General features: G+C 32.1%; 1 protein-coding gene across 1 annotated transcript in view; it reads right to left on the bottom strand.

The window, feature by feature from the left end:
- Window positions 1-22,283, bottom strand: part of LOC145269268 (alpha-aminoadipic semialdehyde dehydrogenase-like) — a 57,753-nt gene that overhangs the window by 20,580 nt on the left and 14,890 nt on the right. Inside the window, exons 3-8 of the mRNA XM_080124938.1 lie at window positions 17,857-17,922; window positions 15,801-15,881; window positions 14,054-14,177; window positions 11,235-11,367; window positions 4,694-4,738; window positions 1,330-1,407 (exon numbers count right to left, since the gene is read on the bottom strand). Of these exons, the coding sequence (XP_079981064.1) occupies window positions 1,330-1,407; window positions 4,694-4,738; window positions 11,235-11,367; window positions 14,054-14,177; window positions 15,801-15,881; window positions 17,857-17,922 (527 nt within the window). The remainder of the gene's footprint in view (window positions 1-1,329; window positions 1,408-4,693; window positions 4,739-11,234; window positions 11,368-14,053; window positions 14,178-15,800; window positions 15,882-17,856; window positions 17,923-22,283) is intronic.

Raw genomic sequence — 22,283 nt, 5'->3', positions numbered from 1 at the left:
TTCAGGGACACTATGTAGGGAGTTAAGTAGTAAGATGTCTGTTTACATTACACTTGAACTTCTGCATGTCAGTAGCCAGGGAAGCAGGATCCTGGAAGGGCTGTTTGGTTGTTTTTGTTTTACGGCATATCAACCCTTTTCAGGTTATTTAATGCTGAATCCAAAGATTTTAAAGAAAATTTTTTTTAATAGAATATATTTGTTGTTTTCGAGTCGGTTTCTATTTAACCCATAGTTGGGACCCTAACAGGTACTACCACCTGGGTCAGAGTGGACCTGGGAGCAATGGCAATTAAAGGGTGGCTCCACACTCCCCAAAGTCCGCAAGCTGGGGCCTCACCACTGGATATAGTTTCAGGTCATATCCAGGACCATCCTGGAAGGGAATTCTAAAGTCTAGCAGTAGAAGGATTCCTGCCATCTGGGTATCTCTACTGCGTAAGGGTGGGATTTTGCTGCTTACCTGGTTTGTCAGGGGTATTTATGTGGAGACGTGACTTAGAAGAGAATTATAGCAAATTGCTCATTAAATTGCCTAAGAATGTTAGCAATTGCATTCAAAAAGGATAAGCACCTTTATTTGTTTTCTTGAGTCTAATCTTTGCATATACAGTGCTAGTTCTAGGGGGTTCATGAGCATCAATTCATGGTAAAGGTTCCCCACTAGCGGTCTACTATTGTAGTTTTTGTTTTCCAGCATGTTAATTTCATTAAAATCATCCAAAATAAAAGAATAAGTCAATCCTTATGAAATTTTCTGTATTCATTCAATTTTCTTCAAAATTTTATCTTTATTTTTTTATAACCAGGCACAAATAGTAATGTGTTTACCTAACACTCATTAACCCTTACCCTCAAGTGGCCTTTAAGCCTTGATAAGTGGCAACTCACTTGTAAAACTCTCTAAATAATGGGAGAATTTATAATGTGCTTCAGTATCTGCCATCACACTTCCTCATATGAATAGCACACATGAATAATACATTTACGACAAAGTTTGAAACATTTTTTGTTCAGTTATGAAAACCCTCATTAGTTGAAGTAAGATTTTTTTTTTTTAGTAAAAAGGAAACAAAGAAAAAAAAAAAAAAAACACGCTTAGAAAGAAATTAAAATGCGTTTAGTAAACAGATCATTTAGTAAAAAAATTAGCTGATTTTAAAAATCAAAATTACTAATTACAGTCCATTACAAACCTCATGAACAAAGTTTTCGATATTAGAAATCTTATTTAGAAAAACAAATTGGCAGATATGACAACTATTATTTAAATGTAAATCTTAATATATTTTATCAAAATTATCAAATTATTTCCTGAGAATTGCTTACCCAATATCTGCTCCGCCACAAACCAATGAACTTATAGCACCAGGTAGGTCATTTGCCTTGAAAACGGACTGTACAATTCTATAATAAAATAAAAAAATTTAAAATAAGCAAAATCTGACAGATTTAAAAAGAGATTTTATTTTATTTTTTAATGAAAAGGTAAATATTCATACAAAATTATAATTTCAGTTTTATGAACAACAATGAATCTGCGATTAGTTAGATTTCTTTTACATGTATACTACAAATTGCTACTTTAATTATCAGTAAAGGGTAGGTTTGGATTACCTTCCAATTTATTTTTATTTGTTTTTGCTGGGGATGGAGTATCCTGCCAGATGTCAGACATTCACCTGCTATTTCAGAAGCCCTAATTAAGAGATAATTTTTTAATATTCTAATTTTTCCAGTAAGCACAATTGCATCTTTCACTTGGTTCACTGGGTATATTCATCAAGTAGTTTTAATTCTTTTTCATAAGCTTGGTTGCTCTTATAATTGCATTTTTTTTTTTTTTTCTTTTTTTTTTTTTTAATTTCTTCCTTTGAAGATTTTAATGTTGGGTATGGGGCAGCCAAACCAGCTGCCAACATTGCTCTGCTTTTTATTGAAACCAACTGAGAGCTCGTTTTAGTATCCTCGTTGTTCCCTTTAAGTGCAGTTGTCTGGATCTCTTTTGCACTTGGTTCACCAGGAATATTAGTTAGGTAGGACTTTAGAGGAATGACAGTATTTGTGCACATGTAAACAATAAATTAGACAGGATGTAAACTGGAAGAGTTCATAATGTGCTTCAGTATCTGTTGTCACTCATCTCTGTATGAATGGTATGCATGAATTTACGTTCAAACAAAGGCATTCATTTTTGTTCAGTCATGAAAATTCAAACATTTTACATTTGAGGAGATTATTAAACAGTCACATAACTGAACATATCTAAAGGATTTGTTCAATCATCCCATCCATGCGTCTTTCAGTAGCGCATTTTTCTTAGCAACCACATTTCAAATGGGGGGGGGGGGACAAAAAGATACATTATCTGTGAAAATTAAGTGTAATAATCCCCTTAAAAAATTGTGTAGTTGTAGCAAATGGCAAAGTTTAATCTTTGATGTCCAAAATGAATACACTCGTCTGAAGAAAAAACACTAAGCCAATCAGAGGCATTTCTCTGAATTTATGAAATTTGAGGTTTTGATTCACATGAATGAAAAGGCCAGAATTTTCCTTTTTAGCCAAAGTCCACAACAGAACAAACATTTTTATACCAGCCTCACTTGCCTGTCAGGCATTGGGAAAATGTTTCTCAGCTCTCATACTCACTGACAATAACACACACAATTCATTAACTCTTTCAGTCTTGTCAAAAACAAATGTATTCATTTAAATTCTAATATTTCTCACTGAACTATAAAACAATAAAAACAAATGAACACTGACTTATGACTTGTAATTAAGTGAGGAAGTTTTGATTACAACCTTTTTTTAAACCCGTGGATAATCCATGACCTCAGATCTCAATATTTTAGCTAATTAATTTCTCTTGTGCTACAATATTTTAGCTAATTAATTCCTCTTGTGCTATAAGGACTCAAAATATTAAACATTCAATGTAAACTTCCTTTTTAAAACAAATATTTTGTGAATTTATATTTTTAAAGTCATTTTTTTAGTGTTTATCATAACATTTCTATTGCTCTCCCATTTAAGCATTAAATTAAAAATGTTTTTTTCCTTAATGTTTCTCGAAAACTGGCTCTCCCAACATTTTTCCCCCTCAAACTAGCAACAGAATTTATTGACACCAGACAAGGATTGGACACTTTCAGTTAAATCTCTAAGAAAAATACCACATTAACTCCAAAATTATTTAAAAGTAGCAGATTATGTCTAGTTGGAGATGAGGAGGAAGAAGAAGAAGAAGAAAAAAAAAAAAAAATCAAATTCTGATAAATTTGGTTTCCAATTTCTGTTCAACACAAAAACACTGTGCACCACCGTTTGACTGGATCCTATGCTGGTGTAGTGATAACCTGATCAGACTGCAGTATTCCAGTTCTGTCCAAGTTATAAATATCACTAATACCAGATTCCATAATCTGGGAGAATATCCATTTGATAAATCATACACACACTGTATGATTTTGTATGTATTACTTGTCAGGTACAACCTTTTACAACATAAAGAGTTATTTCCCTTGAACAAAAGGGAGAGATAGTTATCACTTTTGAAGTAGATTTGCCACAACAGTTTTAGAAGGTTAACAAAATGTGCCTCACATTAGCTTTTAATCATCATGCATCCAGCAGCTTCTACCTCACCATTTAATCTGTAAGTTGTTGAATACATCTGTTAAAGATTATATTTCGTCCTCCATAATTTTAGGAGTTTGTATTAATTAAGCAGATAACTGGTATTTTTTTTTTTTTTTTTTTTTTTTACACAGTGATCACCACTTATCAAGGCCCGGAAGCCACTCAGGGATAAGGGTTATTGCAAGTACATTACGTTAGTGAGGAGATTTGATGAAGTGTTTAATTAGGGGGGGCGGTTCATTAGGAATTTGTTAACATTAGACTTGAAGACATCCAAGTTGTAGTCCGGAGGGAAGCAGGCAGACGGAACAGAGTTCCACAGGCGTGCAGTTCTAAGAAAGAAGCTTGGTTCATAAAATCCGCGTTTTGATTTAGGCACAGATATAGAGTGGGGGAAATTTTTCACAGTGGATTCAGCTAGACGGGTGTTTTTCGTGAAAGATTGGCGAGGGGGGACCAGGGATTGGAGTTCAGACGAGCACCTGCCATGAAAATAACGATAAAACAAGGACAGGCTCGCAACGTCTCTTCTGTGGGAGAGGGGTTGCAGGGTAGAGAAAAGGGCATCCCCCACTAAACCACGAAGTCTATTTTGTACTCTGTCAAGGCATGATAGGCTGTTTTTGGCAGCTCCTGCCCAGATATGGCAACAGTATTCCATCCTTGGCCGTACTTGGCTTTTATATAGATAGAGAATTGCATCAGTAGTGAGATATCTTCTGGAGCGGTAGAACGATCCCACCATCTTTCCAGCGACCTTGGCAACAGACTTGATGTACGTGTTCCATTTCAGATCAGGAGTAAAGGTCAAACCCAGAAGCTTGTCAAAACACGGGGCCTCACCCAGACGAGAGCCATCCATCACAATTGATGCCAGCTGGGGATCAGAGCGTTGAACTTGAGGGTATCATGAAACTTAGCCATAGTTCAGTTCAAAAATATCAGTTTTAATGTTATATTGTTGAAAAAGCAAAGAGAAATAATTACACATTTCAAAAATTTGACAAAATTTGATTTTTTTTTTTTTTTTTTTTTTTTAACAACTTACTTTGTGGTAGCAATGCTCGTCAAAGGAGTGGTTGGGGCTCCTTTCCTGAAAGACAAAAATGTAAGGTTCATAAAAAGATGAAGATTATTATACTTGTTTGTGCACCTTGTTTAAAGCGAACTCATTACACTTTTTTGAGGCAAAACTGTGGCTTAATGGTTAAGATACGGACTAAAACTTGAGCGAGCCAAGTTCAAATCCAGTTCATTCCACAGAAACACTTTCAGTAGGATGTTGGCAAACTTCAGTCTCTCCTGTGAGTACCTGATATCTTTCTAAGAAAGATGATTAGAAAGATGTTCAAGGGAGGGATCAATACCAGTAACAGAATCAGATTCATACTAATGATTTATATAAAATGAATAGATGATTTTATCTTTAAATAAAGAAATGAATTAGTGTGTGTGTATATATATATATATATATATATATATATATATATATATATATATAAGTGAAAATATCTGTATGTGTGTGTGTGCACATTTCCCTACCAAATAACTCAATTTTTGGTATAGAGACTCGGGATTTGACATAAGGAGTATTGAGATTTGGGAAAATCTTTTTAATCTGTGTTCGACCAGAAATTTGGCTGTCAAGAGGTCAAAGTTCAACGATTTGACATTTGAAAATTCTACCAAACTCCACCAATTTTAGGGATAAACACTTGAAATTTTAAATGTATGTTACTTGGACATGGATCAAATTTCTTAATTTGATTTGAGCCCCAAAAATTAAATGTTAAGGGGTCAAAGTTTTATAAAATTCGACCTCTATGGTCTATCAAATTACTCAGCCAATATCTGGTCTAAACATTTGAAATTTTACATAAAAAGTGTTCAGAGATAGGGCAATTTTTTTTTTTTTTTTTTTTTTTTTTAAATCGGTTTGGGTTGAAAATTTGAGCTGTCAAGAGGTTAAAGTTCAAAAGATTTGGCCTTTGCAGTGTCTAGCAAACTACTCAGCCAATTTTGGGTCTAAACATTTGAAATTTATACATAACTAGTAATCAGACATGTAGCAAGCATTTTAATCAGTTTTGGTGCGAAAATTTAGCTGCCAAAAAGTCAAAGTTGAAAGAGTTGACCTTTGCAGATTCTACCAAATCCCTCCACCAATTTAGGGTCTAATAACTTGAAATTTTAGATGCCAGTAACTTGGACATGGGTAAAACTTTGTATTCTGATTTGAGACAAGTAATAAATGTTAAGGGGTCAAAATTGGAGTCGAAGTTAAAAAGAATTGACATCTGCAGTCTCTACGAAATTACTCAGACAAATTTTGGTGTAAACATTTGAAATCTTACATTAAGTGTATTCACACATAGGGCAAGTTATGAACAGTAACATAGGCCCCTAGCAAAGCCGGGCTGAACTGCTAGTATATATAAAAAAATAAAAAAATAAAATTAAGATCGTCAGAAAGACTCAAATATCCATTACTAATCTCTATGAATTGATCTAGTTTAGAATGTTCCTAAATGTCCATTAGAAATATATCTTAAATAATGTCATCCTTTACTTGTTCCCTATGAGGGAGGAGTTGGACAGTAGTTAAGTTTTTAATGCGAGGAAAATCTAGCTAACAAAAACAAAAAACCAAACAATACAGACAAAAATAAAAATGACCTTAGTTTAGAAGAACCTTTTTACTACTGGAGAACAAAAAAGATGAAGATTAGAGTGGGTCTCTCACAAAAATGTAATAAATCTCAAGTAAATTTAAGTAGTAGTCCTAAAGTATAGGTTGCCAGACTAAAATTTCATCATGAGATGAATTGTAAACTGCATTTACAGTTCATCACAATTTAACCCCCCCCCCCCCCCAATATTTTTTATAATAACTTGCATGGAAGTAGCTAATGGCTATAAAAAAGGTTGAAATTGAGATGAATTTCTAGATCTGGGAATCACAACTCCATCATAAAAATCTGCAAACAAAAGTAATTTAACTCCATTATCTGATTATTTGCTTAAAGTCAGACTTATCCTTCACAGCAAAATTAAGATTTTACATTTTTAGGGAAAACATCTGGAAAAAGCAGATTTCAATAAAAAATCTAACAACCCACAGCTAGACGTGGCTCTAGTTAATTAGAAACCTACTTTTTCTGCATTATTTAAAAAATAAAAAAAATAAAAAACAAAAAGCAAAAACAAAACGTATTTTCCCTCCAACTACTTTCATCAATACTCCTCCAAATTAGATTTTATGCTTGTTTATTGTTACCTCTACTTGACAGCATCAACCATAAACAATTCTCACTTTACACTGCAAGTCACTCTACTCGATATTAAATACCAAATTACTTCCCTTGGACTTCAGCACTTATAAGAAAGAAAAGGACGAATACAGTTACCTCCCTTTTTAAAAATTGAAACCTATCATTCACACTATACAAACCTATCGGTTTTGTACCCTTAGATGAAATGAATCAGTCAAATACACCAGCAACAGGGGTTTTCTGGCCCAGATAGAAGACCTTAATAGGCTCTGAACTTCCCCGGAAAGAGTGGGTAACACTTAACTTGGCCAGAATGAAGGTTGCCAAAACACGGAATAATCTGTGTAACTGAGGCTATATATAACAGGCACCATCAGTCTTTGACAGCCTATAGATACCCGCGAAGGGGTGCTTGCACATTAAATTTTTGTGGCAGGTGTGCAATCTCCAACCACAACTCTCCAGAGTTGACATTGTTAAATACCAGTGCCAAGTGAAGTGTATGCACACGACGGCTGGAAACAAATGCGGAGATAAGTGGGGCGCACATACAGCGTCTAGAATTCCCAAATGTTCACCCATTTGGAAATAATCAGGCTCAACGTTGCTTAACTTCGGTGATCTGATGAGAACCGTTGTGTCAATGCAATTATGCTGGCCTATAATACAATATCCCTGTGGCATCAACCTGCAGACTATCATCCACATCACAGACGGTCGCTTGCTCCGATGTGAACCTGAGGGATGACTGACATTGGCTGACAAATGAACTCTCGGTGAAGTGAAGCGTTATGATTAGTGTTGGGACGATTCCTAATTTTTATACGATTCCGATTCCAGGAAAATATTGATTAACGATTCCGATACCAAGTACGATTCCGATTCCTAGGGAATTTATTGTTTTGAAATATACCAGGTAGTTTTATACTTATGGTCGGTAGTTCCCAAATATGTTCCCTAACTTTGGAAGAGATATTTTATGTCTACACCGTCGTGTTTTGGATTAAATAAAATTATTATATAGCAAACTAAACGGAAAAATTAGCAAAATTTATTCTAGAGAAAATTTATTTTACTTAATTGGAATACAGAAAAAAAAACTCAAAGAAAATAGAATTTATCCTTCAGAGAAAAAAACAAATAAAATAGAATTTATATAACAGAACAAAAACAAGAAAATTAGAGAATAAATACACACGATTCATTATTTTGGTCCTCATAATTAACAGATTTAATGAATTAAAAAAAATATAGCGGAAGAGAAAGAAAATATAAAATATAAAAAAGATAAATATTTAATTTAACAATTTATAAATGAACGTGCCTAATGAAAAAAAAAAAAAAACAAAAAAAAAAATATACCACGTGACATGGCGCCGTAGATACAAAATAACCAACCGGGTTTGTATTACTGTACACATAGATTCAAAAAAGTTGTCAAAAAACAAATATATAACAAACAAATATTATCAAAGGCAAGATAAGTTACTTTTCTACCAAACTGGATACATTTTTTTTTGTTTTTATTCAATGTAACATGTTTATTCAGCTCGAAAAACATGCAGTGTTTACCGATGTATTGGAAAATTCAAAATGGCGCCCGACACTCTCTTTAACATGGTAAGTTCGGGAAAAGGTGTTATAAATAATAAACTAGACAAGATACTATTAAAAAAAACACTGAATATATATCAAAATATGTCACGGTAACATATATTGAGCGAGTTTCTAGCAGTATTTTGTATAGTTTATTATTTATAACATCTTTTCCCAAACTTACCGTGTTAAAGAGTGTCGGGCGCCATTTTGAATTTTCCAATACATCGGTAAACAATGTATGCTTTTCGAGCTGAATAAACATGTTACATTGAATAAAAACCCGAAAAATATATCCAGTTAGGTAGAAAAATAACTTATCTTGCCTTTGATAACATTTATTTGTTATATATTTGTTTTTTGACAACTTTTTCGAATCTATGTGTACAGTAATACAAACCCAACTAACTATAAGTCCTTAGTAAAATTCTATTTATAAATACTTTTTAAAATGAAATTATTTAATTAATCGTAAATATTATTTAGACATAAAAATTAACTGATTACAAAACCTTTTAAAAAAATATATATTAATTTCTTTTTCGTTCGGCAAAGAACTGCGCAAAACACTTTTAATTTTCAATTTAAAATTCTAGAATAAAGATTATATTATTCTGCTTTTAATATAATCAAATTCAGGGTTTTATCTTTCTGGAGAAAAAAAAATAATGGATTTTATTTCAATGAAATTAAAAAAAAATAACTTGACTGAATTGAATTAATTACCCTTAAATTAACGAAGGGGCTATTTAATAACTTTAGGTTTGGAAGAGATAGGTATGGGGTCGATTTTTTTGAAACTTCAAAAGAAACCGACTACTGTCAAAACTTTGCGAAATAATACAACGTGATCAATTTCATTTTAGAGATATTTCTTTCAAAAGCCTTCTTTTAAAAAAAGAAAAAAAAAAGTATATTGTTCTATTAAACCTTTTACTGTTTAAATAATTTGACTTTGCTTGTTTTATTTTAGGAAAATATAAGTTGAAAAAGCATTTTCATTCAGTATTAGAAGATTTGTCAGTAAAAAAAAACAATCGCCAAAAAGATAAGCGTTTTTTTTATTTTTACTCGCAATGTATTGTAGAGCCCTGCATACTTCTTTTCAAGTTAACTCTTTTGTATTTTTGATTACAATAGATCTGAATGAATGAACCTTGTAAGGGAGGGGCACTAAGCATTGCCCTGTTAATAATGAATTTCTTTGGTTTCTTTTTATTTCTCTCTTGGGGTTAGAAATATCAGGAATTTTTTTTCTTTTTTTCAACATCAGACTAAAAGAATCGTAATGAAGGAATCGGAAAATTAAGGTATTTTTTAACGATGCGATTCCGATTCCTCCCAAAATACACGATTCTTACGATTAACGATTCATCGTCCCACCACTAGTTATGATAGTGATGAGAATGATGAATAGGACGTTCAATGCTGACTGTCCTTATGCCAAGTCACAAGTGATCACGTTTATGAGGATTAAACGTGTCCATTTGCTACAGATAGATGCTTTGTGCAGTTTTCTTAAGGCTTTCTTTTTGCTATCCAGTTTTAGGTTTTTTGCAAGTGCTAATATATACCCCTTGCTTCTTTTAACATGCTCAAATTGGCAAAGACTTGGCCCTTATTAAGACATCAAAATTCCAAAGTAGTGTCTGATCTAATGTTCTGGATCTGGCCTGGCTTTATGTTGCACATGCAACTAATCATTGCCCTGTCATTTCTCTGGAGTTGTGCAAGTGAGGCTTGGATGGGGGCCTAAGGATCACTAACATGCTTCTTGTGCAGCTTTCACAGACCTTACTCTTGATAATTGGGATGACTTATGGGAAATGTCCACTTCGTAACGTTAACATTTTTATCATTAATTTGCTAAACACTCTTCAAATATGTAAGTAGATTATTTTATTAATACAATAGCCTGGGTGCCCAGCATTGCCCGAGTGTTTGGAGGTGTGTGTTGAGCAAAAGTGGTAGCAGGCAAGCAGGCTCGAACCTGTACTGCAAAAGAGGAAAAGAACGTGAAAAAAGTCACGTCTTTGCCGTTGTGTCCATCCAGGCTAGTCAATCGAAAAGAGGGGATGACTTTCGAAAATATTAGCAAAAAAAAAAAAAAAGTAACCCCGTCTTATAGAAAAGTGCCCAGTTAAGGGGTGAAGGAATTAATGTTTTTAGTCAATTTTTCAATATTTGTCGTCCGGAGGGTCTAGCTTTACCGATCTCGGGAAAATCTGTTGCCTCTGTCGATAGTTTTAGTCAGACATACATACATACATACATTTAAACAGACAAGTGAGATTTATATTATAGATGTTAAGGAATTTTCTTTTCTAAACAGAAGTATTTCCAGTTTTTTAGTAAAACTATGTCGAAATCTGATTATCCAAGGCATTTTTAGTTGATAGATATTGTTAGTCATAGACATCTCTGCATCTGAAGTTTGGATTTGGTGCGAACCTACTATACACTGTTATGCCTTTGTTGCACACATGGAGTCTGTGGTTGCATCAACTTGCATTACTTTTAACCCCCCAACCTCTACATAGCACTATAAATCTTATCTATCTCAGATCAAATTATTTTCTGAAAGGAATTATCTTGAATTACATTTAACATCAACGAACGTTCAACAAAATACAACGGCTATGCAGAAAGAAAGATGAATAAACTCGATTATATAGAAGAGAAATAAAAAAAAAAAAGTTTTATTATTCTGGTCAAACTCACCAAAGCATAGTATTTCCAGTAACCATTGCAATTGAAGCATTCCAACCATAAACGGCCACTGGGAAATTGAAAGCTGTGATAATTCCAACAGTACCAAGAGGATTCCATTGCTCTAACAAAACGTGACCTTTACCTGAAAACATGGAATTAAAAAAATTACAAAAGAAACAAAACAAGAAAAGTTTGATAGTTTGAATATAAATGCATCAACATTTGAAACTTAATGAATTTTACCAATAATTATTTTCAACAATGTGATATCTGCCTAATTTTTATTTTGCTTTTGAAAATATTTTTTAGTAATGTCAAATCAGTACGTAAGTATGTGACTAAAAGTGTCAATTTCTATCAAGTAGGGGGAAAAAAGAAAATCACTACATAAAAATAAAATAAATAAGACAGGTGCCCATTCCGTACTTATCCTTCGGGACAAGATCAAAGTGTAGTATCTGTTTTTCAGATGCTGCACTTGAATTTCTTGTTCTGTCAGTGGAGGAGAAATCCTTCACAACCGAGACAATTTTAATTTTTGTTCCTTTTCTCCACGTTAAAAACGACCCCTGGTGTCTAACTGTCCCGTGGGGAGGCATTGTAAATAGGAACAGTTGCCGATTCCAAATGAAACTACCTCACCCCCCTCAATAAAATGTGAACATGCTGAAAAGTTGGAACAAAAATTGGTATAATTTAGTGAGAAATCGGTTCCATATATAAATTTAATATAAAATGATCATTCTGTACCTGATTTTTGGGGGCTGTTAAGGTGTTTTTTTTTTTTTTTACCACAAACCCCAAGTCAGACTGACAAGCTCGTAAAAACCTCACGTAATTGCTTAAAACACATGGCAGATTGTAACTTTATGTACATGTTTGAAAATTCATTTGAGCAATTTTAAAAATTTTTTATACAATTGATGAAATCTGAAAACCTGGAACGCTTTCATTTATGTTTATAAAAGAAAACAAGTATCAAATCCAGTATATCTACATTAGATTGGAAGAAACAATTTAATTTTTATCCCGCTCTTCAAATAAATTTAACAATTTGATGCAAATAAATTTAATGTAAGGATTTAAGAAAACCAAAGATGATTATTGCCATAACATATGACTATTGATCTTAGTTTTTGAAAAAAAAAAAAAAAAAAAAAAGATTTTTTTTAATTACATAACATTTGGTAGTCTAAAATTTCTTCAAAAACTTTTTTTTTTTTTTCTTTCCATCTTTAAGATAAAAAAGATCTACAAAGGAATTTCTACATTTTGGTTGTTGCTGTACATAACAATGGATGCCAAAATTGTTAGATTATAAGGTCATGGGGAAATAACCAGTGAACTGACAGCGCAAGGTTATTTTACCCATCTTAAATGTAGCAACATTCACGAAATAATACTGGCTAGTATCCAAAAGAGAAAAAGGAAAAAAATCTGTTTCCAGATATTCTGTGTATGAGAAAGACTGTAATATTTAGATAATCTATTTTTAAAAGGTTACAATAGGGTCACAAGTAGAATTAACAAGATGCCTCTCTTAGTACAAAATAAGGATCATTTCACAATGTCTTTCTCAAAGTCATATTGGTTTGCGATAACACTTTACAAATGTATTTCAGTAAGCTAAATAAGATTAATATATAGACTAGGCAGGGAATTCGTTTTGAAAAAATGAGTTTTTCATTTGATTTTACTTTTTAAGACAAAAAGAAAATTACTAGTAAGGTTATACATTAAAAAACTTTCAAGTCAATATAAAAGTATGTTTTTCGTGGCAAAAAAGAATATAATATGAAATTTAAACACGTATATATATATATATATTTATATAGTCATCCACATACAGTACTGTTTCGCAGCTCATCAGTGCATTTATATATATATATATATATATATATATATATAAATAAAACAAAAGAAAAAAAACAAACAAAAAAGGAAAAAAAAAATCACAGAAAATACTGAATTTTTTCTCTCTCAAAAAAAAAAAGAAAAAAAAAAAGAAGTTTACTGCATATTTTCTAGCTAAAGGTAAAGAGGAGCAATTATGTTCTAGACAACAAATGGAGGTCATAGTTCTTTTATTTATTTATTTTTTTTTTATAAAGGCCTCTTTTATAATACACATTCCTGATACAAGTAAATTCGGTTTACTGCTGTTTTTGAATTCATTCAGTTTATTTTGAAAATGTCTTACATACTGCTAAACAAAAAATGCAATTAGGAAATGGGTGTCTGAAGTGAGTTTGGAAGAGTTGGATTTACTATTTGGAATCTTCCAGTTTAATATAACAAACCCAAGTTCTATATTTAAAAATCTGAGTAATTTTTAAGAGATTACGTAGAACCTTAGAAAATTAAAAGGATGGCTTATTTGTTCTTTAAAAGATGGTACAGATTCCAAAAGAATTATCACATGAAACTAGTTAAAATGAAAGTATATGCATATAAATTCTACATTTATTCCATATAGATAAATGCAAAATTTTCTAAATTGTTGTATGTGTAACAATATATAAAAATTAAACTAGCTTTAAAAAATTACTTGAATATGATTCTTAAAGATTCAACAAACGAATTTAACATCTAAATTTGCATGCAATATTGCAAATGCCGTTAACAAGTTATTGGTTTTAATTTTATTACATAATTAGTCAGTATAATAAGTAATTTTCTGTAAAAAAAAAAAAAAAAAAAAAAAAAAGAAAAAAAAAAGAAAAAAAAAAGTACAGCCAAGTGTAAAAGATTTATTTACTAATAAATTTAGAAACAGCAGTTGCAAAATTTTTATAAGCAATTACAAAAAATGCTGAAAAGCCACATACGTTCTGAAGGAAAAATGTGTCCTGCAAACATTCTGGAGAGTCCCACAGCATAGTCTGCAATGTCAACAAATTCTTGTACTTCTCCAATTCCTTCAGGAAGGATTTTTCCCATTTCCAGAGATTCCTTTAATGTTACAGTAGGAGTTTAACAAATATATTCATTTTAATGATGTTTTTAATTTTAACGCTATCCAAATTATCAGCATGTAGTTATGATCTGCATATTACTGCATATAAAGTCAAAGCAAAAACATAAGTTTTCAGAAAAATAATCTCAAGTGACATAATTTAGTCAAAACACAATGCAGATCAAACAGTGTTAAAGTTCAATATTACTACAGACAATAAATGTATATTTCATTACAAACTAAACTAATGTTCTCGCCTTAGATGTTATTCTCGCATTTTGGCCGATATAGCCTTCGACCATCTTCAGAGGTATCTCGTCAAATTCTGGAATCAGAACTGAATTTTGAAAACCTTTTATTTAATCTACCGGGCTAGCTTGTGCAGTTTAAACAAAGAGGTCTATACAGATTTCACAAGTTCAACAAGCTATAGCTGAAAAGATCAGAGGTCACATTAGGTGAAATGTTGTAAGAATACCATTCAAGATGAGAACATTAGTTTGAATAATTCAAACGATCATCTCAAACATTCTGAAACATAATAGCAATATAAGCTGTTGAAAACCAACGGAAAGTATTTTTCAATCAGCTATGAAATCTGATACTAAAGAAATCATAAGTTAAAAAAAAAAAAAAAAAAAAAAAAAAAAAAAAAAAAAAAGTGATAATTAACAAGGAGAGATGAAGAAAGATCTAAACGTCATCTTGTTCAGAGTTTTATGACATATCACAATGTAGCAAAATATTTGAAACTTGCACAAGTGTTAAAAATATGACAACATTGACATGAAAATCTGAGCATTCATTTTTTTCTATTACAACAACTGTCAAAATGTTTTTTTTTTTGGGGGGGGGGGGAGGTGCAGATAAAGATATAACTAAATGTTAAACAGAAATGCAAGCAGTTTTGTTTAAAACTTCAAAAAGATCAAAATATTAAAATCAAGATATTTTGAGGGCTCATGCAGCTAATAATTCAGTCAATGAGACCTTCCTCAATATATTAAAAACGTGAAATAAAAGATTTAAAAGAATGTTTAAATAATCATAAGTAGGGCTATGGACAGAGAATATTTCTATTGTTTTGACTATTTAGTACAGGGGGACCCCAAAAAAAAAAAAAAAAAAAAAAACTCTAATTAGGCCCCGTTTCTTAGTGTTTTGTCCGAATTAAATAAAACTTTGGTCATAACTAGTTTATTATATTCAAAACATCACATCAAAACACTAGGATCTTTGGCCTTTTTCTCCGTTCTACAGCATATGTTCTAGATGGCCTCCATTTAGCTTTTTTTTTTTTTTTTGGTCACCCTGTATATATCCGACACAGTTAATCAACCAAGAACCACATAACTATCTAAAAACCTAAGATATTAACCAATATATACTTGAGAGTCAAAATAATGAAAAGAATATTCTCTTGTCATAGACCTAGTCATAATTATGAAATACATTTTGTTGCAACCTCATATCTGCGTTTCCAATATTTAAGCGGAAGTCACTCGTAATTGAAGCAGAGATCTAAGTGCCATTTCACTGAATCTTGCAAACATCTTAAAATTTAAACAATATCAGGTACCTTCATTAAAAAAAATAAAATAAATTCTAATAAGACTCACCAGTTTTCCAAGAAGGTCAATCTTTTCCCTCAGGGCCTCTCCAATTTGCCGTACAATTTCCCCCCTCTGAGGTGCAGGAATCTTTACAATGAAAACAAAAAATACAAGATTAAATATTTTTTCATATAGAAGTTCCCCAAAAGGTTTTAGTTTCTCACATTTTCATAAAAATGTTATAAAAAAATGTTTTTATTTTTTGTTAATTGAAAATACTTTGAATAGTTCTTTGCTGGAAAAACAACACTATTAAAATATAGTACCTCCTCAAACAAACAAGAAGCCCACAAATCAAGATGAACAAGTTTTCCTTAAATGGAAGATTTAAAAGACATCCATTCTATAATATATACACACTTCAATGTTAATATAGAAAAGAACTGATAGAACAAGTAGTGAAATTCAAGTATTTGTAAAGAACCAGAAACTTCAAGTTTCCAGAATCAAATTCAGAATAGTTAAAATGTTCTTTATATGCAGCTAGTTGGAAGCCGTTATATCCCAGCTCTACTTGGTCATTATTTTACCCAGTTATAATTTTTTTTATAGAATTTTGAAAGTTAAATTATTAGGATATTGCTTGAAAGTTAAATTATTAGGATATTGCTTGAAAGTTAAATTATTAGGATATTGCTTGAAAGTTAAATTATTAGGATATTGCTTGAAAGTTAAATTATTAGGATATTGCTTGAAAGTTAAATTATTAGGATATTGCTTGAAAGTTAAATTATTAGGATATTGCTTGAAAGTTAAATTATTAGGATATTGCTTGAAAGTTAAATTATTAGGATATTGCTTGAAAGTTAAATTATTAGGATATTGCTTGAAAGTTAAATTATTAGGATATTGCTTGAAAGTTAAATTATTAGGATATTGCTTGAAAGTTAAATTATTAGGATATTGCTTGAAAGTTAAATTATTAGGATATTGCTTGAAAGTTAAATTATTAGGATATTGCTTGAAAGTTAAATTATTAGGATATTGCTTGAAAGTTAAATTATTAGGATATTGCTTGAAAGTTAAATTATTAGGATATTGCTTGAAAGTTAAATTATTAGGATATTGCTTGAAAGTTAAATTATTAGGATATTGCTTGAAAGTTAAATTATTAGGATATTGCTTGAAAGTTAAATTATTAGGATATTGCTTGAAAGTTAAATTATTAGGATATTGCTTGAAAGTTAAATTATTAGGATATTGCTTGAAAGTTAAATTATTAGGATATTGCTTGAAAGTTAAATTATTAGGATATTGCTTGAAAGTTAAATTATTAGGATATTGCTTGAAAGTTAAATTATTAGGATATTGCTTGAAAGTTAAATTATTAGGATATTGCTTGAAAGTTAAATTATTAGGATATTGCTTGAAAGTTAAATTATTAGGATATTGCTTGAAAGTTAAATTATTAGGATATTGCTTGAAAGTTAAATTATTAGGATATTGCTTGAAAGTTAAATTATTAGGATATTGCTTGAAAGTTAAATTATTAGGATATTGCTTGAAAGTTAAATTATTAGGATATTGCTTAGTCATAAATTGAACTAAATTTTTATTAAATAAGGATTTTTCTAGGCCACACACTATGACCTTCAGCGCATGGATCGTAGTGGGTGGCCAAGAAAAATGGAGAGCATTGTCATCCCTAGTTCCTATACTAGAGGCCATTCATAAAAAAGATGGACTAATTGCATCAATTAGAGCACTTGTCTCAAAGCTGAACAAGCAATGGATCGAGAGTGGTGGAGAATGAATATTGACATAGCAGAACTTGCAATCCTTGGATACGGAGAGGAAATGGAAGTAAAACCCAAATGAGTAAGCAAGTAGTAAGGATTTACTAAGAATTTTAAAGCCAGAAAATTACTATTTGACAGTTTAAATGCTTCCAAATTCCTATCAAATTTCAAAGTGTCAAAAAGTAATGTATTCTTTTTTTCTTTCAATTATTAAAAGTTGAAAAATGTTTGTGCTTATGAAACATGTTTTTTTTTTATATACATACACTATTGCAGTTTTGATTTGAATATTCAAAAATTGAAGGTAAACACAAGACACTTACATCTGCCCAAATATTCCAAGCTTCTTTTGTGGCTGCAATTGCATGTTCATAATCTGCTTCATTGCCCTGAAAATAAAAAGCAGTAAAAAAATAAAAAAAAAATAAAAAATTAAATTAAAAAACATGGCCATCTGATTCAGTCCAAACATCCAAATTAAGATGACCAATGAATCAACAATTTTATAGAATTCTAATAATCAACATTTGAATGCATAAAACAATTTATCCAAATTGTTTTATATACATCTCATCTACAGACTGCTCGACATTTCTTCACTGTGGCTAGATCAGCACCTACTTCAAGCTGAGATCAAACATACGACTTAAAGTGATTTTAACCATTTGGTCATTAGATAGGCAATGTTTGCAATTGCTATTCAATTCTTATACAAACATTGACAACTGGAGAGTGCTCCAATTACATTTACCAAGAGCTTTGCAATATCATTAATGATATTGCTAACTATCACTTACCTTAGTGCTCAACACAAGGTCCTATAGTCATCTACAGACAGTTCTGTTGTATTACAGCTCTTCAGTGTGGCCACGTTTTTTTTTGTATTCTAAAAACGCTTTAACTGAAAAACGCGAACTATTCTTAAAGTTTAGAGGCAATAAAAAAACGTGAATACAACAATGAGAAATGTTTTATTCAGAAGTAATCACTTTTAAAAAGTGAAAATTATAGTGGTAAATGGTTAAAGAAAGTGTATATTATTTAGAAAGGGGGTGGAGGATGGACTAAAAAAATAAGTTTTCATTTTTTCGTATTGTTCACGACTATACATGTACTCCAGCTTATTGGCTGATGCTTGCTGACATAGCATTACAAAAGAACGAAGAACATTGTCAGGATCTATCTTTATTTTTGTTTTGCAATATCAGCACACTTAACAAAGAGCTTTCAAGGAGATGATCTGGTGCTGCTTGGGCAGGTATAATCCAAAACCTGAAATGGGCAAGGAGTCTAATGCATCACTGGAGATCTCCATCAAGTCGTCTGAATATCAATTTCTAAAGGATTGCAAAACACATTCTATTTAAGAGAAAATATAGAACTAATTCGACAGTATAATTATATGGTTGTGGAAATGCAAAATTATCTTTTTTTATGACAAATTATTTTATTGGCTAGTTATCCCCATTTAACATAGAAATCCTGAGTTTTATCTTCGTATAAATTTAAACGAATTAAGCCATCTTCTGTTGTCCACATAGCCTCTCTAATAGCAACTCACAAAGCAGTCCTACTTGTTTTGATAAAATTTACTTAATCTTTTATAGACAAGGATTTAAAATGCATAAAGGCACTTCAAATCCTAACAGTATTCCTCTTTATTCGTTTTATGGCATATCAACCTTTTTCAGGTCATTTAATGCTGAATTAAAGTTGGATTCTCTGGAATAAATGTGACATGACAGTCTCTGGGAGCGGTAGGGCTCCCTATTAGGGGGTGGTTGAGACCCCCCCCCCCCAAAAAAAAACACCGTAGAATGGTGGGCGGATATGCTTGTTTTATTTGTCAAGTATTATTGTCTGCCCGGGCATCGGCCTCCAACCCTGCTGAGGATTATGAATTTTATTTTTTTTTTTTTTAATGAAACCGACATATAAATCTGACTGTTTGATGAAAGTGACAATTTGAGAGACATAACAAAATATAATTTTGTTTCCGGTGCCAGCGAGCCCCAACTCAGGGACGTCTGGCCTCTGAGCACAATGCCAGACCGAGGGATCACGGGGTTAACCTTTTCTGATCGTGAGAAACAGGCCCGAGAGTATTTGCAGATTTACAGGTACACACACGGGGATTCCCCTGAGATGACATACTAATTGGCGATTGGTCTAGGGAACAACCGAACTTACCCCTAACCTGACTACATAAGCAGGTCCCCATGCTAAAATCGTCAGTTGGAGCCGAGATTTGAGTGAATCTAATACTAATTGAAGAGTTGTCGCTACCTCTCTTCCCGACCATCACCACCGCAAAACAGTAATTAAATCTAATTGAGACCCGATCGAGTTTTGTCAAAATTCAACATCCGAACAATTGTATATAAGTTATATTTTGTATATCTTACTTGAATTAACCAGTAGAATAGAGATATCTCAGTCTGTCTTTCTTTTGCGTGCATGAAAATTGATTCATTTCCAGTGTGACAAACCGAGGGAGCAGTGACCTACCAACACGAAGGTGAAGTGATTCCGACCATATCAACCGAGTCCCCTGTGAAGAATAAGCACAGGTCACATTGGGGTCCATGACCGAGGTTTGACTCGTATGTGATAAAGGAGATCCCTCATTTGGGGATCATCAAAAGGTCACATACAAACAAAAAACTTAGTTCTTTAAAAGCATAAAAAGTTCATTATTTTCTATTTTTTTAACAGTTTATTCTTTTTACTTGCTGTATAGGAAGTTTCTCTTATAGAGTGCAGATAAATGTATTCAGTAAGAATATGTTTGTGTTTGCAGTCTGACATGCATGACATATTGGTTATTATTTGTCTTTAAATAAAAACATGTCATCCTTGTGTGACCTATGTGTACAGCCCAGATTACATTACTTCTGTTAATATTCCTAATAAATATTAGAATTAAAAAATTGTTCTTTTTTATTATTAGATCTCATAATAACTTTATTATATTTTTTTTTGTATGCAATAAGTTTTGTCATTTCCACATCTAATTCAAATGATTTAGATTTTAATTTTGCTTACGATAATATTCAACATTTATAGAAATTTAGTTTTTTTCCTTGCAGTAAATATAGGACATAATAGAATGTATTTCACTGGGATGGAGAATGGCTAAAGTATGCAGAAGATTCCATCGTCGATCAACAGGAGTCGACCCCCTTGATGCAAGACGCAGTGAACTCATGTGAACCTGGCTCAACCCACCCAAAGTGTATGCCGTTAGAGTTATAGGAGAGAGAATTAAAAAAACATTTTTCTTTCAGTTGCATAGACAAATAAAAGAAAATATGCATCAAGTGTGCTTGAAAGCCAAATTACGTAATATTAGGAAAATAAACAAGTATTTTACTTGTTTGAAATTTATAACAAATATATTTCAGAGCTATACTCCATCCTCAGTATGTTTTTTTTTCTTTCTTGCCATGTTTTAAAGTTGGAGAAAGAACAGTCTGTAAAGAACCGCGCGTTGTATCTCAGCGGTTGTATTTTGAAATGTTGGAACTCACACCCTTGACGTTATTCTTGCATTGCCTACGCACAGTTCCAACATTTCAAAATACAACACGCAACTCTTTACAAACAGACTTTCTCCAACTTTACAACATGGCAAGGAAGAAGAAAACAAGAAACATACTGAGGATGGAGTATAGGTCCAAAATATATTTGTAAATTTCGGCAAGTATTCAGATACTTGCCAACAGAAAACCGACCACTAATTTGGTGTTTTAGGGGGTAATCGAGGTCGCTGACAACGAATCTGATACTCAAACCGAGGGCAAATTTACCGTTTACATGGTATTAACCCCTGAACCCACGAACTACTTTCTGCCATTTTACAGCTTCCGTTTACGCTACGTGCGCACGGCAGCATAAACGATGACTTGCTTCATCTAGCAAACTGCCTTCTCACATGGCGTACCAATCTTCCGTGGAAAATTTAAAATTAGCTAAAAAAGAAATAAAACAAGAAAATGAAAGCACTCCAAGTTGGGGAGGAGGGGGGGTAATTTAAAATTTAATTGTTTTTTTTTTTTCCTGGAACATAGAATTTTCAAAAAGGTACATTTGGGTGGAAAAAATTACGGACTGATATTATTTAATGACTTACAATTAAAGAAAAGTACAACAAATTGGGGGATATTTTCTTTTTTTGCCTCACATAGTTTTTAATGCGGTTTACAAAAACATACGCACCAAACATTTTTATGCTTTTCATTTTTTTTTTTTGCGGGAGGGGGATTTATAGAACTTATGTGGCTTAATAGGTGCTTCTGCAGTTTAGTTAACCATTTTTCCATAAGTAACGCACCGAAATTTACCGATTAGAATACAAATTAAATTACCCCCCCCCCTCTCTCCCCAACTTGGAGTGCTTTCCTTTTGTTTTATTTCTTTTTCAACTAATTTTAAATTTTCCACACAAAAAGTGCTATAATGTATTTTTGAAAATTAGAAAATTCTATGTTGTGGAAAAAAAAAAAAAAAAAAAAAAAAAAAAAATTAAAATTAAATTACATCCTCCCCCCGCAACTTGGTTTATTTCTTTTTCATCTAATTTTAAATTTTCCGCGGAAGATTGGTACGCCATGTGAGAAGGCAGTTTTCTAGGTGAAGCATCGAAGCAAGCAGTCGTTTGTGCTGCTGCGTGCGCGTAGCATAAACGGAGGCTGTAAAATGGTGGAAAGTAGTTCATGGGTTCAGGGGTTAATACCATGCAAACAGTAAA

The sequence above is a fragment of the Euprymna scolopes genome, chromosome 4 (assembly GCF_053919585.1).
Source record: "Euprymna scolopes isolate OS-2025 chromosome 4, ASM5391958v1, whole genome shotgun sequence".
NCBI classification, from domain to species: domain Eukaryota; kingdom Metazoa; phylum Mollusca; class Cephalopoda; order Sepiida; family Sepiolidae; genus Euprymna; species Euprymna scolopes.
Note: the sequence above shows the minus strand (reverse complement) of the source record. Positions and strands in the feature narration are given on the sequence as shown.